This window comes from Cryptomeria japonica, chromosome 1 (genome assembly GCF_030272615.1).
Source record: "Cryptomeria japonica chromosome 1, Sugi_1.0, whole genome shotgun sequence".
In the NCBI taxonomy this organism is placed as follows: Eukaryota; Viridiplantae; Streptophyta; class Pinopsida; order Cupressales; family Cupressaceae; genus Cryptomeria; species Cryptomeria japonica.
The window spans coordinates 451,697,254-451,714,365 of NC_081405.1; the positions used below are offsets into that span (position 1 = coordinate 451,697,254).

The 17,112-nt window shown below is 35.5% G+C and overlaps 1 protein-coding gene across 1 annotated transcript in view; it reads right to left on the reverse strand.

The window, feature by feature from the left end:
* Positions 1 to 9,810, reverse strand: part of LOC131064531 (uncharacterized) — a 51,249-nt gene extending 41,439 nt beyond the window's left edge. The window contains exon 1 of the mRNA XM_059210416.1: positions 9,671 to 9,810. Within this exon, the coding sequence (XP_059066399.1) occupies positions 9,671 to 9,810 (140 nt within the window). The remainder of the gene's footprint in view (positions 1 to 9,670) is intronic.
* Positions 9,811 to 17,112: the final 7,302 nt, after the last annotated feature.

The following is a 17,112-nucleotide window of genomic DNA, read 5'->3' on the forward strand; positions in this document are numbered from 1 at the left end:
GTATTAGGTTGACTTCATGAAATAATAGACTATTTGCAAGCTTGAACACAAAGACCTCCTACATAAACATAGAATCATGACTTGTGTGGAAGAGATTAGAATTTTGCAACCTAAGAAGAATGGTACACAAATTTCTAATATTGGGTTCAAGTTTCATAGGGCAAGTAAATATTCTCTTAAAATCAAATGCAATGGGTTGAATTCCTTAACAAATTATGAACATGAAATATAAAACCAAAAGCATATAGAAAACAAGTTTCAAATCACAAGAAGTTTATTACTTCTTTTTATTTAAATAATTGGATCGGGTTCACTCTGTTATTCCATGCTTAGGGTTTCTTCTCCCTTTTCTCTCACATTCTGGTGTGCTCCTCTATTTCTTCTCTACCTCAATAGAAGAAAGCGAATCAATTCCAATAAATTGTATTGGTCATCTTCCTTCTTTCTAATCTCCACATCCTTTTGAAGGCATATCATTGTAAGGAGTTGTAGTGGTAGATACACAGGTCTATGCTAGCATTAAGACTCTCAAGACTCCTTAATGTTGTTGTGAATAAGTTATTTTCCCATCCCTTCTCCTAGGAGGATTCAACCTACAATAAGGGATCTCCCTCTTCTTGTTCCTATCACTACATTCCTCTATGTAGCCATCTTCAAATATATTTCCATACTTCCTACTAATTACAACTAGCTATGCTCATCGAGAAAGTCTTTTCCAAACTGTTGATTCCCCCTCCTCTTATAGCAAAATATCCATCTATATTTTGGCTTCTATCTTTGAAATGAATAATAATTGAGGCCTTCATGTGAAAGAAAATTCTTACATGTGTTTTCTCCCTACCAAATAGAAAAAGATTCACTCACGATGATGTTCCACTCTCCAAAAATAGCTATCCATCCAACTAAGTGCAACCCATATGCAAGGGAACACTTAACTTTATTTTCCAAAGTCTCCTTCATATGGCTTGCATTTTAGTTGGTTGCATATCCATTTGCCAACTCTCGCCATTAGCACTATGAGTTTTTCCCTTTTTCTTGGATGTAAAATCTAGTGCATGTGAGAGTAATTCACAACAACCACTACACTCACCACTAATAGGCTATTTTTAGTCTTTATTTGTATTTACAACCCACTCCAAATGTAATTGAAAAAGGTTCTCCTATATTGAATTCTCAAAAAAATGCAATGATATAGAAAATGAAATAATAAACACTCTTTTACGATTATTAAATCAATTAAATTATTAAATGGTAATAATTAAGATATTAAGGGTTGTGAAAAACCTTAAAAGATGAATTAAGCAAAAAATGAATCTAATAATGAGATTAACCTATAATGATTTGAATTATTACAAGAACTACAACAAATGATTATAAAAGCATAAAAATAAAACCACAGATCTAAAACTAAGTGAGAATTAAATTAGAACGTGACAATTGTCCTCATCCTATGTAATGAGATAATGTGGCCTATAATTAACTCAATCTAATAATAGAAAAGAAATCTTAAGTTTAGCTCAATTGTAATAAAGTAATAAAAGGTCTAAGTAATTAATGATTATATCATAGCTAACTTTAAAATTAATGTTTCCCGAAAATACGAATATACGCAACTGAAATCCAAGTATTTAAAAAATAATAAAAAGATTGCATCCCTAACATGTCATTCACCTCCCAACGAATGGAAGCATGAACACATTATAGAAGAAAGCAAAAATCAAATCACTCAAGCACAAGCACTTACTGTAGATTGTCATCTTTTTCCTCCTTAATTTCTATTATTACAACAAAGTGTGTTTCATGTTTTGTAATTAATGTTCATTATGATTTATTTGTTTAATATATTAGAAAATTCAATATCAAGTACATAGATCATGAAGTGAAATGTTTTTCCATTATACGTCAAATGTTGATACATATGAAACTATTTGATATAATCCAATGGAAAACCATGGAAGAAACGTTTGGAAGAAAATATATTACCATGTTCATTCATATTGAAAAGTCTAAATCAAGGGAAATATAATGTAATAAAGTTCTAGATTTAGGATGGAAGGGGTCATTTTATTTTATATTTAACTAAAAGTATATTGGTGTTGGTGGAATATAGTGGATACAAATAGGATTCAAGTATTTCACCTTGATTTTTTTTGTGGTCAAAGGTTTTTATGACTTTTTTTTGCAAAAATTAAAAGAGAGAGTTCATTATATATACATATCTAATTTAAAAATATTTTATCTTGTTTATTTGAGAGACAATTTTTTTTAGAAAATAAAGAAAATATAATAAATAAAACCATACAATTTTGATGTGTTAAGACAAACAAGGTATTAAGAAATTCATTTAGGAATATTTAAAAAAAAAATTATTATGGCAAAAATAGGTTTTGAAAGGACCCGAAACCCATTACACGGAAGTTACAAAAGATATATTTGTGTATGGTGAAAAATGGATAATGGAACGACAATATTGAAATACTAAATGAATTCAACCACAAAACCCCATCCTAACAACAACAAAGATCCAACATAACATATGAAGATTACCTAAGACAATGCAAATCAACAAAATCACAAAGCTTATACCATCACATGTCCACTAGGGTTTGAATTGTTGTCCTCAATTTTTTATTTCAAAAATTGGACTATCACATAGAAATTTTTGTTAAAAAATGAAAAAAAAATTACTCTATGGCACGCTTCTCGAGGTAAAAATTCACCCCATCCTTGGACTGGATTGATCTTTGATCCATTCTCAAGCTACGTTTCGAATTTCATCGCGTTTCGAGTCCGTTTGCTATGTTTTCACTTCAATGTAGGGGAATTTTTCGATGGTTACCAGTAACTGGTAATTTGTTTTTCAAAACCCCCTTTAAGCTTTTAAACTTGTAGGGGAATTTTTTGTTAGAGTATTCGGGTATTTACTTGATTAATTAAACATTATTTGTTTAATTATTTAAGTTCCCTTTATCTCTTTTACACTTAAACTAACTTTAGGTGCATATAATTAATTATTATGTGCAAACCTAGGTTTTCTCTTTTAGGGTTTCTTGACCTATTAAAGGTTGAGTTCTTTCTTTTCATTGTATGAAGAAGGATTATTATTGACAATACATTTTAGAGATTATTGAGCTCTCATCTTTTGGAGCATATTTTTCATGTGTATTCTTTCCTTCTGTGATTTGCTTCCTTGCTTCTCCTTATAACAAGTTTTTCAGCTTACAGAGATTATTTGGGCTCCTGTGGTGTTGTATTTTTTCAACTCCTATATGGTATCAGAGCTTCAGATCTGCAACTACCTGTTCTTGTTTTGAGAATTTTTGGCTTTGGAAGCAGATCTGGGGTTTTAGGAATTTTTTATGTACCTAGGGTTTGACCTTTTTTCTGAGCACTTTGGGCCTAAACGGACCTCACCATCGTGCTCAGAAGGCCCAAAAACCCCTATGGTCATATAAACTTCGACCTATTCTGGTTCCTGAGCCTCTGGGTGAATTTTTTTCTCAGATTTAGGCCGTACGACCCTGACATGCAGATCGAGAAAAAAATTTGAAAAAAATAAAATAAAATAATTGCCTTTTTATGGCATGCAGGCCGAATTTTTGCTTTTTTATTAAAAAAAAAATCTTGAATAAAAAAGCAAAGAAAAAATAGGGTTTTAAAAATCAAAAAAAATTTGGGGGTTCCCACGGTACGCAGGGTACCGTGGGGCCCCTGCAAGTGTCAGTACAACCCCTACAGCTGGCCGCCCTCAGGCCCCGCGCCGCCATTCTTCGGCCTCTGGCCCCCACGGCTCCGTTCCGGCCCCCGACGGCCCTACCTCCGGCCCCCGCAGCAGGCTCTTTCCAGCCCCCACCGGCTCTGGCCTGCCAGCCCCGTCGGCCCCTCCGGCTCCCCCGGACCCCGACAGCCTCCGCTGCACCACCGCCTGCTAGTCCCCCGCCACCTTGCGACCACCGTTGTTTCTCCCGTCGGCCACCGCTTCTCCCCGGGCGCTGCCTCCTCCGCTCCGCTCGACGCTACAACCCCCGCCTGGCCGCCACCTGCAGCCTGCCGCCCCAGCGGTCCCCGCCGGTTTTTTTTCCGACCGACCACCGCCCAGCCACCGGGCCACCACCGGAGTGCCGCTCCCTAGCCACCTCCGCCCAAACAAGCCACCAGACTCCCTTTTTTGGCTTTTTCAGGGGGGGTTTGGTTTTTTGGTTCTATCTTGGGCATACGGAGTAGTTTTTTCGAAAACGAATAGGCATCAGAAAGCTAGTTCCGAGGCCGACCTCATGGTATTGGTTTTTTTTTTCCAATTTTGCTGTTTGATTATTTTTTTTCCAGTCAAAGTGAGGTCTAGTTTTTGCACTCCGGGAGCCATAGAATGAGCATCCGACCTCTGTTTTTTGAAAATTTTATATTTTTGGAAAGCGTGTGTTGTGTACTTTCCAGCCATCTGAGCTTTATTTCCAGATTCTACTCCATGCATATTTTATTCAGTTTTTTTCTTTTCAGCACTCTGGTGGATATTGTGGTTGTTTCAAGTCCTGGGATCTCTTCTCTGAGTAGGGTGTCTCTATTTTGGTTCACATTTCTATTTCCAGTCTTCTTAACATTGTAGCTTGTCTTTATGCAAATGCACTGAGATAAAGTGCCATCATGCATTGTTTACTTTGAATCTTGCATATCTTGTGTCTTGTTGTACATGCACTATTGATCAAGTGCCATGAGGGGGTTGATGTTTGCCTGTTGTTTGCCATCTTCCTTTGTCCAGTGAGTGTTCCTTCCATGACATTCGCCTCATGATTATGTGTCTCAGCACCTTTGATGTTCTTGGTTCTTTGTCATGCAGTTTTTTTGGCTGTCCTTTTTAGTGTTCCTGTCCCTCTCCCACTTCCGCATTATGGGGAGGTTTATCCTATTGGTTCTAATGCTTCCATGGTTCGATTGATCAGCTCTTCAGGCTTTGGTGTCTCATGCCATATGTATCTTCGAGTTCAGTTGTTTTCCTTTGTTTTCCATTTGATTCGAGTAGTGTCATTTGAGGGCACTCATGCAGATTACAATCTTCTCTACCTGGTCATGTTCTATTTCAGTGGAGGTTCTCTAGATCAGCAGTTATTTTTCGACAGAGTTTGTAGGTTCTTCATGCTTCAGTGATATTATTTTCCATCTCTTTTTGGAGTAGAGTTTTGTTCCCATGTGGTTTTATCTATTTCTCCAGTTCAAAGAGATTTCATTGTATTTGGGTTCCTGATCAGGCCTTGTTGTCGGGACCCATCTTTATTGCTTTCAATAGTTGTTCCAGGTTTTAGCTTCTCCCTAAGTCTAGCTTAAGGGGGGTGTTAGAGTATTCAGGTATTTACTTGATTAATTAAACATTATTTGTTTAATTATTTAAGTTCCCTTTATCTCTTTTACACTTAAGCTAACTTTAGGTGCATATAATTAATTATTTTAATTAATTATTATGTGCAAACCTAGGTTTTCCCTTTTAGGGTTTCTTGACCTATTAAAGGTTGAGTTCTTTATTTTCATTGTATGAAGAAGGATTATTATTGACAATACATTTTGGAGATTATTGAGCTCTCATCTTTTGGAGCATATTTTTCTTGTGTATTCTTTCCTTTTGTGATTTGCTTCCTTGCTTCTCCTTGTAACAGGTTTTTCAGCTTGCAGAGATTATTTGGGCTCCCGTGGTGTTGTATTTTCTCAACTCCTATATTTTTCTCCAATTGCAAGTTTTTGTAAAACTAGTAATAAGGGTTTTAAAACCCCCATTACCAGTGGCATGACTTTAAGTGTTTTAAAACTTGTAAATGAGTTTTTAAAACCTCTTTACATGTCTTTATAACTTAAAGTTATTTTTATAATTTTAAAATAGAACTTGTAAGTGGGATTTTAAAATCCCTTTACATGTTTTAAGTGAAATCACTTGTAAAGGGAATTCTATTTCCCTATTACAAGTAATTTTACTTGTAATTCCTTTTCTAAAACCTGAAATTTGTCTTAGAGGCAAAAATATGAACATTTTTTAAAACTTGTTGTTTTGTTTCCAAAACCCGAAATTCTTCCATGCCATTGCAAGCTGATTTGGGTTTGAATTTTTTGGAGGAAACTTAGGGATTCCTTCCAAGTGTGGATTTGCTGCAACTTTGAAGGATTCAAAACCCATTTTTCACACATCTATCAAACCGTTTTTTTCCATTTGTCTTCTTCAAAGCGTTTTTTCTCAATCATGCATTTATGAGATTTGCCATGGTTTGAGGGTTTGAATTCGTCTTTTCCTAAGGCGTTTTTAGCTCAACCATGAATGTGTTGGATTCTACGCATTTATCAAACCATTTTATGCGCATTTATGGTTTCAAATTTGCAAAAGGGCCCTAAAAATAGTCACATTTTTTGCTAAATTACGCACCCTTCTCATTTGAGGTATGCTTTCAATCCTAAGTTGTTTTTGCTTTGTCTTGTATTTAATGATGAATGAAATCAGTTTCGAACCATTTCCTTGGCATTTTTACATGGCATTTTTATAGCAAATCGGTTTTGCTTTTGTCACAATGCATGGCTAAGTTTTTTCCATTGTTTAAATTCTATTTAAAGGGCTTCATCTTCCATGTTTGGTTGATTCTCCAAGTTTGGATTTCTTCTCAACATTTTAAGGTAATTTTTATTTTTGTCTTTCTTTTCATTTCTTTCCTTGCATTTTCTTGTTTAGTTTTAGTTTTGTTCATGTTCATAACGGGTTTATGAGAGGAAATTCCTCATTTTACAAAGAAATTTGTAAAGTAAAGTTGTTCTTCCCCTTTGGAATTTCTCCTTCTTTACTTGCATTCGGGTTTTAAAGACCCGATTGCAAGTAAGAGGAGAATTTGTGTTCTTCCCTTTTTGGACAAAGACTTAACTTTCTTTGGTCCAAAAAAAAAAAAAAAATTAAGTTTCAAAATAAGAAAGATGTGTTCTTCCCAATTTGTAATCTCCCCAATTTACAAAGAAATGTGCAAGTGTAAAAAGTTCTACCTCTTGAGTTCTTCCCCTTTTTGGATAAAGACTTAACCTTCTTTAGTCCAAAAATCAAAGCTTCAATGATGAAAAAATCAAGTTCTTCCTAAATTTGGGTTTTGAAATCTGGATTGCAAGTTGAAAGTCCTTCCCATTTTTGCATGGCAAAGGTCCAAGTAATCTTCTTGAAATTCATTTTTACCTATCCACTTCCAATTCCCTCATCCGTACTTGTCATCTTCGTCATTTCCTGCATGCCTAAATACCATTTTTCATTCACTCCTTCGATTTTCAGTTTGTAAGTAAATTTGGATCTGGATTTAGAAAACCAATTGCAAATATGTTCTTCCCAACTTCCAAATTGAAAATTCATTCTCCTTTCATGCTTCGTGTTTTGCGAGTATAGTTGCATTCAGAATTTAGAAATCTGATTGCATGTTTGTACTTCCCTCTTGTGTACTTGCAAAACATGTTTCAAAACCCGAAATAAGTCAAAAGCTTGCCTTTCCACCTCTCATATTTCCTCTCACAAAGCCCAAGTACAAAAGTTGAACTTTCCCATTTGGAGGAGTAAAAATGTCTAAAGATACTAACTTTGATATTGCCTTGATACTCTTGGATTTACATTGCAGTATTTCCATTTGTTTTCAGATGACAGATGTACCATCATTTCCCACTCCAAAAAAGATGAAATACAGGTATGACAAATACCAAAATGAAGTCCCGCAGTCACAGGTTTCTTCCTCCCTTGATCATATCAAGGATACTGAGATAGGGCATGTTGACATGTCTGAATTCATACAAAGGATTGAAGATCCGAAGGAGGGAGACATGCAATGGTTGTTGGATAGCCATATCCATCATGCCGCATCCTGTAATGCCCCTACCCTAGTCGGACTTGTAATACCCGTTTGACCTTGGTTGACTTCCTATGTGGCATTCTTGAATGGTAGGTTAACCGTGATGCAATGTGTAGTTTAGATAATATAAATAATTGTGCATACTTATTATTGTGCTTTTGCATCGATTCTTGTGTAAATGTAATTGTTTCCTAACTCTTGTGATAAATCTCGAGCTAACGCCTTCATTGAAAATGTATATGTATATGTATGTTTGCTTGAATTCATGGGTGCAGGAGATTGTAGGTACAACACTGCCTAGGGCGAGCTTCATCTCCTTTGGGATTTGCAAGGTTGAGTATGCTTCCTTCATCCTTAGAATTCAGATTTGGTGGTCATTAAACTCTCGTCTTGCCTTAGCCATGGTCAGGTGAGCATCGTGTGTGGATTCATGGGGCTTTCTTTTCATTGGATTGCGTGTCGTGTGATTTGGTGGACTTCCTCGATTTGCATGCCTTGTGCAGGGTAAGTGGAGTTTGTTACCCTAAGTATTTAATTCAATTTAATGAGTAGAAGTATGCACTAGTATTTTGGAAATTTAAAATACGTAGTTCTTTTATATGAATAATCGTTAATGTAAAAAGAGATCGCTTTAATTATAATTGTAGCAAGCTTAAAGCATTTTAATTGAAATAATGTGTTCATTTATGCATTAAAAGTTGAGAAATTAGAATAAATAAGACTCTTGCATTAGATTAGTCATTTATTTAAAAAGGTCGCTTTATTATGTTATAGCGAGTTAATTTAATAGCTAATTTTAAAATAACGAATTTAATGAGTTATGCGTTTTAGAAAGGAAAGATTTAAAGTCATTTGGGAAATAGAAATAAATTCATCATTTTCGCATTTTGGAATAGAAAGGATAAATTTTATTATTTAAAAGAAAATTATTATTCTTTTTACTTGCAAAATTGATATAGTATAAAGGATTGATTTTTGAAGTTTAAATTAATTTAAATATCTCACCCTTGCTAACAGTTCAAAATATAAATGTAGGCCTAAATTGATATTGAGAGATTAAAATTAGAATTAAATAAGAAATAGAGGCATTTTAATTTTAATTAGAATAAAACAAGTTAGATTTATTGAGCAGTGGAAAATAATGGTTTCCATTTTCATGTTTCTTTTATTTTAAAAATAAAAATGCCTAAATTCGAAATTGAAAATTAGGGCAAAAATAGGGTTTCTCATTTAACTTAGTTTTGAAATGTTTTTGGGGGGTTCTTTGTTTTTGGGGGATCTTTTTTGGAAATGGAGGGGGAAAAATGTTGGAGAAAATGGAGTTCTCTTGCTTGGAGTTGCAGGTGGAGCTCTTCATCAAAACTCTTCCCGGAATGCGTTTGGAGGTAGGATTCAAATGCACCGTTTTTGTTCCTTTTAAAATTGTGGGTATATCTCCGAAATTTGTCTTGAAGATTTCTTGCTCCAAAACCTCCATGATTGTTGTTTAAACGTAGGATTCAGTTTTGAAAACATGGGTAGTTCTTGGATCAAATTCTTGTTTGTTAATAGATTTTGTGGTTTTAAACTTGATGAGGAAATAATCTTCCCATAATGAAGATTTTGGAAAAATCTGGAAAATGAATGGGTCTGTAAAAAAAATAAAAAATGATGGGAGATTTCGTTATATATATATATATATATATATATATATATATATATATATATCTTCTTTTTTTGAAGATTTTTAATGATTAAATCCTACTGTAAGTCGGATCATATATTAACCAAAAATAAATAAAAAATAAAAATTAGGGTTTCGGGGGGGGGGGGAGCCGAAGCTCAACCCGCCCCTCCCCCGCGGCGCTATTGTGGCTCGCAGTCTACCTGCGACCACAATGTGGGCCGCAGGGAACCCCACGTCCACAACGTGGGCCGCAGGGAACCCCGCGTCCACACTGTGGGCCGCAGGGAGACCTGCGACCATAGTGTGGCTCGCAGGGACCTGCGTCCACGTTGTGGGCAGCAGGGAACCTGTGTCCACAGTGTGGCTTCGCAGGAACCTGCGTCCACGCTGTGGGCCGCAGGGACCTGCGTGCAGGTTCCACCCACTCTCGAGATGGGAGGTGGGGCCCGTAGGTAGGTTTAGAATAAAATAAAATAAAAATTGTTTTATGATATTTTTTTTTATATATAATTTGTTTTAAACAAAAAAAAATATATTATAATATATGCCATGGGGTATGTATAAAAGGATTTTGTAGTATATTTGTAGAAAGGTTTATTTTATTTGAAATTAGTTTTTAATTCGCTAAATATTGTTTATATATATATATATATATATATATATTAAACACGAAGTTTGTGTATATATGAATTTGTTGATTTATTTAAGAAAATAAAAATTCATTAGTCATGTATTGTTAAATTTATATTGGTTACATTTAATTTTGGAACCAAATCTAATAGGGAAGTATCCTTGGAGAAGAGATCAAATATTGTCTGTATTGGAGTCCTTTGAAATAAAACACCATTGCTAACATTATGAAATATATTTTAATAAGACGTTGTATTTCTTTTAAATGAGCATTGTCTTTCGATTTGAATGATTAGGATCTTCCGAGAATTTTAGAAATGGAAACTACAGTATAGGAGAGTATGAAATTTAAATCTAAATTATCTCTGTATATTTTGTTATTACTTCATCGACATGCTAGTAGAATGAATGGAAGTTTGACAATGTATCAATTTGGAAAGTTATAAGTTTAAGTTTTGTATTTGCTTTGTTAAAGTGATGGCAAACCTTGATGTATTTGTTTGGACCCTGTCGTGTTGTCATTGGGACACCTGTTAAGTCTTAGGTCTCTAAATAGGGTACTGTTGGGCAATGGACCTTGTACTTCCTTTTTGCATGCTCTGTTGGTTCTACCTCTACGTGGAAGTCAATTAGGATTTGGGGATCAAAGTGGTCATTTGTAAATTGGTTGTGTTCGCCTAAGAGGCAAGGATGTAAAAGACTTATAAATTATGTATTCCTAACGATATACTACCAAAGGGGTCTTGCAGTTGAGCAGACCCGGAGATGTAGCCCTTTACGGGTGAACTCCGAGATCATATCTGTGTTATGCAATGTTTTAGCTTCCTATGTTTCATGCTTTAAATTATCATGGATGGTTGTTATCTTGTATAAGTGTATGATGGAAAAAACTAACGAATTTAATTCTAAGTGCATAAAATTATTCATCTTGGCAAATGTAGTAATCAGGTTCATGGAAGATTGTAATTAAGATTATGGAAAAAGTATTTTGATAATGTTAATTAAAAGTAGTATTAGTGGAAAGAATCTTGTTGGGTTACATTATTGGATTAACTTGTTATTAAGCATATAAATTGATCGAATGTGAATGGAAACCAAGTTGGAATTAATGTTTTAAATTCTAAGTTGAAATTTAAAGGATGAACCTCATATTGATATTTACCTTTTTACCTTAGTAAGGCCATGTTAATTATGCTTCACTATATTGGATAAAGTTGTTTAGTTATTTATGCTTTAATCTTAACAAATAATCCTACCATAATTAACTTGGAAATTGGGTTAACTCAACTATTTATCCATAATTGTAACCTTAATAAAGGAATCTCTTATGATTGTTAATATTGAACTAAAAGGGAAGTATTTGTATAGTTGTTTATATCTCCATCTTAGTAAATGTATCTTTCATATTAACTTCATTTAACTAAAAGGAGTGACATGCAATAAGATGGTTATATTCTAATCCTAAAGAAAGAACGTCACTATGAACTTATATTTTAATCCTGTAATGATGAATATCATCTTGCTAACTATATTTTAATTTAAAGGATGAACTCATGTGTCCTAATACATTTCCACTTTAATAAGTTGAGCTCCTTCTATTTGCATTATTAAAACTTCAATGAATGAACTCTATGGCTACTTGCATTCTATCCTCCATAAAGATCTACAACTCATTAGTTGGCTATGCATGAAATCAAATGAAGGGACCTCACTCTATTAATGGGAGTTTAATCCTTAATGAATGAATTCTTCTTATTAACCATACTTTTAATATTCAAGAAAGACATCAATGTGGGTGATTATCTTAAAACCAAATGAATGAACTTCGTTATTTAAATCGCATTAAACCTTAAGGGAGGCCTCTTAAATTAATTAGGTGTTAATGTGCATTGAGTAAATAACCTCACGATGACCTCCTAACCACCCAAAGTAAATGAACGCTTTCTAAAATTATAAGATGTCAAATCATTGAACATATATATAATCATGTCATATGCATTATCTCGTAATTAAGATATCCAGCTTAATTGGATCATTTGCCGCGAGTTGAGTTAGGTGATTGGTTACGTAATCACGTTGGGAAACTCCTTAGGTTCAGTTAGTCTTCCGCTGTGTTATCTAAGTTTTTAGATAACTCCAAATTATCTTAATGTTGTAACTTTTCATTAACGCTCTTAATTATTATTTAAAAAAAATATATTTACACTCTATTCGAGTGTTTTTAACTTAAACCCTTAGGGGTTTCCTGGCGGGGCATTACACATCCTTTCCAGTTGCTGCCCTAGAACCGGAATTTGTGTTAGCATGTGCCCATCATTTTGATAAAGAGACAGGAGTTATTAAGAATGATTATGGAGAAGTGATCATTCACCTTGATGCAGAAGCTATAGAGAGGGTTTTCAAAATACCTTCTGAAACCATCTATATAGAGATCTCCAAGCAAAGTGCAGCTGAATACTTTGCCAGAAGGGAAAAAGACTATAAGCGGCATATCAACAAATGGATTCATGAACCTCGCACTATGCTTACTAGATGGGCTAAGTTATATCGATCTGATTTCAAGAATGAGATTGGCGATACTATTACCCTTCTGAGTCGTATGATGGGATTGGAACATTCCAATGTTTTTGAACGTTGGATGTACCAATTTATTATGTTAATAAGGCAGTCTCAGCACATCTGTTGGGGTGAGATCATCAGTGATGCTTTGTGTGAACAACTTGTAGTCGTCCCTACTACTTTCACCTTCTACATGAATTCATATCTCATGTATATTATTGCATCACTTAGACATTTTCCAGGTCTTTCCACCAAGGGTGACCGCATGCTTGTACCAGTTTGGGAATACTATGATTAGTTGCCTCTAAGGCCAAGTAGGTCTCATTTCAGAAGAGTTCAAGATGCTTTCTTTGGTCATTACCTATGTCAATTTGACAAAACCCTGAAGAACAAAAGAGTCTCAGATGAAGCATGGGAAAGGGTGAAAGAATATGGTTGTTTGTTTCTCCAGTTTCCAACTTTTACCTACATGAGAGTTGGATGCTAAGGCGGGCAGCCTTATATGCTCCCACGATACCCAACCGATAAGATTATTCTTATGGAATTGGGAAGACAGATCATGGTTGTGCATACACATCAGTCAGTCATGCACAATGTTGGTATGGGTATTTCTTCCAATAACTTATTGAAGATTGATCGATATTCTCTAATGACTTCAATCAAGGCCAAGGCTATGGAGACTGAGTTGCAAGAAATCAGACTCAAAAGATTCAAACCTAGAGCTGATTTTGATTACTGAGGCATGAAGGAAAAGATCAAGAAGACCTTCATTCATGTGCATCGGATAGAAGATATCTGGGTTGATCTTCGTACGGAAAAGGAGATTCACAAGATGGATTACTGTCGGCTCACTGTAGAACAAATTGTGGACCTAAACCTCGTGGACATGCCACAAGGGATGATTGATGATGGAAACATTCTTGATTCCGAGTTTGTCAACCAACATGTTGATGAGGCTCCAATTCCTTCTATTCATTGGTCCCATAAGGAAAACAATTCTATCTTGGATAGATTTCAGTCAATTCTCGCCAATACCAATATCTGGCTTAAGAAAAATGGTGTTAAGCTCATCAAGATTAAGGTTGGGAAAGAAGAAGATTCTACAGGTCCTCTTGGGCGGAAGTCTGAAATTCAACTGGACAATAAAGAAGGTGCATCCTCTTCTAGTACGAGGATCAAATTACGAGCCAGCCGTGCAATGGTGCTTCCTCCCCAGGAAATAACAGTCCAAGGCAAGGAGAAGTCACAACTGGAAATTCGTGTGGTTGATCTTGAAGGTTCAGGGGAAGAAACTCAATCTGATAATGCCCCTCAGTCGCCTTCTACGAAATCCCCACACAATTCCCTTTCTTCACTTCCTATTGATGTACCCATGTTTCCTTCTGTGATAGATGTGAATTCTCAATTAGTCCCTTCAGTTTCAGAATCTCCACAGGATGTTCTTCCACTTTCAGCAGCAGAACCATCTCAGGATCGTTCTTAGGAAAATTTGTTGAATATCTTTTCGGATGATCCTTCATATGTGCCTTTGTCTGATATTGATACTTCCATGACTTGTTTTGCTGAGTTCATGACATCTTCATCACATCCTGTCGTCACTTAGCAGATTATGGTGGTTGTTCAGACAAACACTTCTCCCAGGGTCACCGCAGTTGTTCAAACAGAAACTGCTTCTCCCTCTTTTCCAGAGTTAGAGTTAATGGCTTTACCTCCATGGCTCAGTTCCTTTACTACAAAGAGGAAGAAGCAGGTGATCTCACCTGATGCCTTTGACTATCGACAGTTGAAACAATCAAAACCTAAAGCTGTTAAGAGGGCAAAGACAGTTTCAAGGGTGACCATTGATGAAAATCGGATGAGAGTGGCAGAAGTTGTTGAACCAATATCAGATAAACCAGTTGAAGAAATGCAAGCAGCTAATTATTGGATCACAAAAGTGCAACTGGGTAAGCAGACTCATGAGGTTGTCAAACATGATGCTCAACAAACAATGGCTACATTGGTACAACGGTATGATGAAGTTTTGGCCAAGAAAGATCAATTGGAAGTCAAGAATCAGAGACTTATGGCAGCCATTCAAAGTATTACTCAACCTTCAAATGGAGAAGGCCAAGTACCTGTTTCTTCCAGTGTCAGTGAACCAGTCCAAGGTGTTGAGAGAGCCGCTCAAAAGGTTCAAGCCTTAGACACCTGGGTTGATCAATTGCATGACTTATGTTCACAAGTCATAAAATAGGTATTTGAAACAATGGTTAAATTGGAAATCATTGAAGATAAGCTGAATCAAATCTTGGGTGCTTTCAAACTAAATTTGGAGAATGTTGAGAAAAATTTAGTTTCCTGGCAAAAGATGCCTCAACAATAACTGAGCGTTCTTCAGGTGCATGATGTAATTCCTTCCAGAGTCATGTACATTGAATATGAGGAACTTTTGGAGAACAAATCCCTTGTTCTTAAGTCACTCATTGAAGAAATTGATGAGACCTTAAAGTTGCGTCAAGCAATCTTTCAAGATGTTACCTCCCACTGTAGAAAGGCATCCCGCGACATTATAAATCAGAATGATGAGTTGCTTCCTGAGGAAGAAGTTCTTGCAGATCTACAACTCAAGATTCATGATGAATGGAGAAGTGAACAATTTTCAGCCGCTTCCATTCAAATATTGATTAAATATCAAACTGAGTTGCAGGAAATCCGGTCCGCGTTGGAGAAGGGCAACTCCACGCTATGCCAATGCCATGATGTTGTCGTAAAGACTAGGGTGGTGGCTATGAATACTCATGAACCAGATCCTGACGAATTGCAGAAAGTTATTCAGAAGTTCGAATTGTTCATGTCTTCAAGAGTTGCAACTTAAGTGTTTTTAATACTGGGTGTAATTTTAAAATTGTAATTTCAGAATTGTAGTTTCCCTTTCGACAAGTTTACTTGTAAAAACATTTTTGTAATTGCAAGTTGTCATCACTTGCATTTTTGTAATTACAAGTAGGCAGGTTACAAGTTTATTTGGAATAGGACTTGTAACCTTGAATAAGTCATCATTAGTTGTTGAATAGGTCTTGGTGGTTGAGGAAATTTCTCTAGTTAGTTAGGATCCTCCCACCTTTTTCTCAAGGCTCCTCTCCTATAAATAGAAGAGGGGGTCCATTGTAATTGTTATCTTTGTGAAAGCAAGCAAAAACTCTGCCAAATTTACAGCAAGAAGTCTTTGAGCTTATGTATGTGAATTGAAGGTTTTGAAGAATAATAAAGAAGGATTACTCAAGTTTTGAGTCTTTGAGCTACATGTTTGAGTTTGAATCTTTTTATTTCTCCCATGCAAAGTGTTTCTAAAGGAGCTTAGTCCAATCTGATTTGAAGTCTTTGAGCTGCAAGTAGAGAAGATTAATTAAAATAGGAAAGTCTATAGAAGGAGCAGCAAGTCTTTGAGCTTGCGTCTATTCTTGAGAAAAATTGTTGTTTGATAAGAAATAACAGCAAGTCTTTGAGCTTGTATTAGTTCTTGTCTTTGTGTTAAAAGAATAGATTATTCCAGTCTTTGAGCTGTTATATTTTATTCATTGTAAAATTTAGTATAGCAAAGGGTAGATAGGACTCCCAATAGTCAAGTCTTTGAGCTTGATATTGTTGTCCCTTCCCGAAGGAAGTGATGGGAGTCTTTGAGCTTTCAGGAAACTTCATTTCCTTTCTCTCATTTTATTTGAAGTTGTTACCATTATTATACATTTTCTTGCTATCACTTTTCTAAGGAGAGAAAAGGATATAGGCTTCCTTGAAGGAAGAAGGAAGACTGCTGTCTCACCCTATTTTTATTTCAGTTTTAGATAGATAGGGGGAGCCTTCCCTTAATTAGGAGAGTTTCACACTCACACAACTGTGGTTGAAGCCACAGTTTTGTTTGCTTTCATGAGTGCACAAAATTTTCAACCAACATGAATCTCCATTTTTCCTATCTCCATTGATCTTGCTTGATATGTTTGCTCTCAGATTTTATGTGTGCACAAGAGCTCAACAAGGAATGGAAATGTGGTTGATAACTTGATCGCAAAAAGGCTTGATTGCATAAGATTGGCTAGACAATTAGAATGCTTGGGATTCTTCGGAGGATTGATAATGAGAGAAGCATCTCCTTATATAGAAGACACTATAAGAAATGGAGGGTTAAGATTAAGAGGTGTAAAAGATAAATAGTCGGCTAGGATTAAAGGGTAGGTAGAGGAAATAAGAAAATTGTTGGTGTAAATAATTATTCATCATGGATATTATTACACCTTACTTAAGTTTACTTAGGAAATGCATTTCATAGTAGTTTGGGTATGAGACACTTGGGTGTTTGTGTCACAATGGGATAGTGTGTGTAGGAGAAATTCCACCTTTTATGGTGTTGATCTTGTTACTACTTTATCATATCCA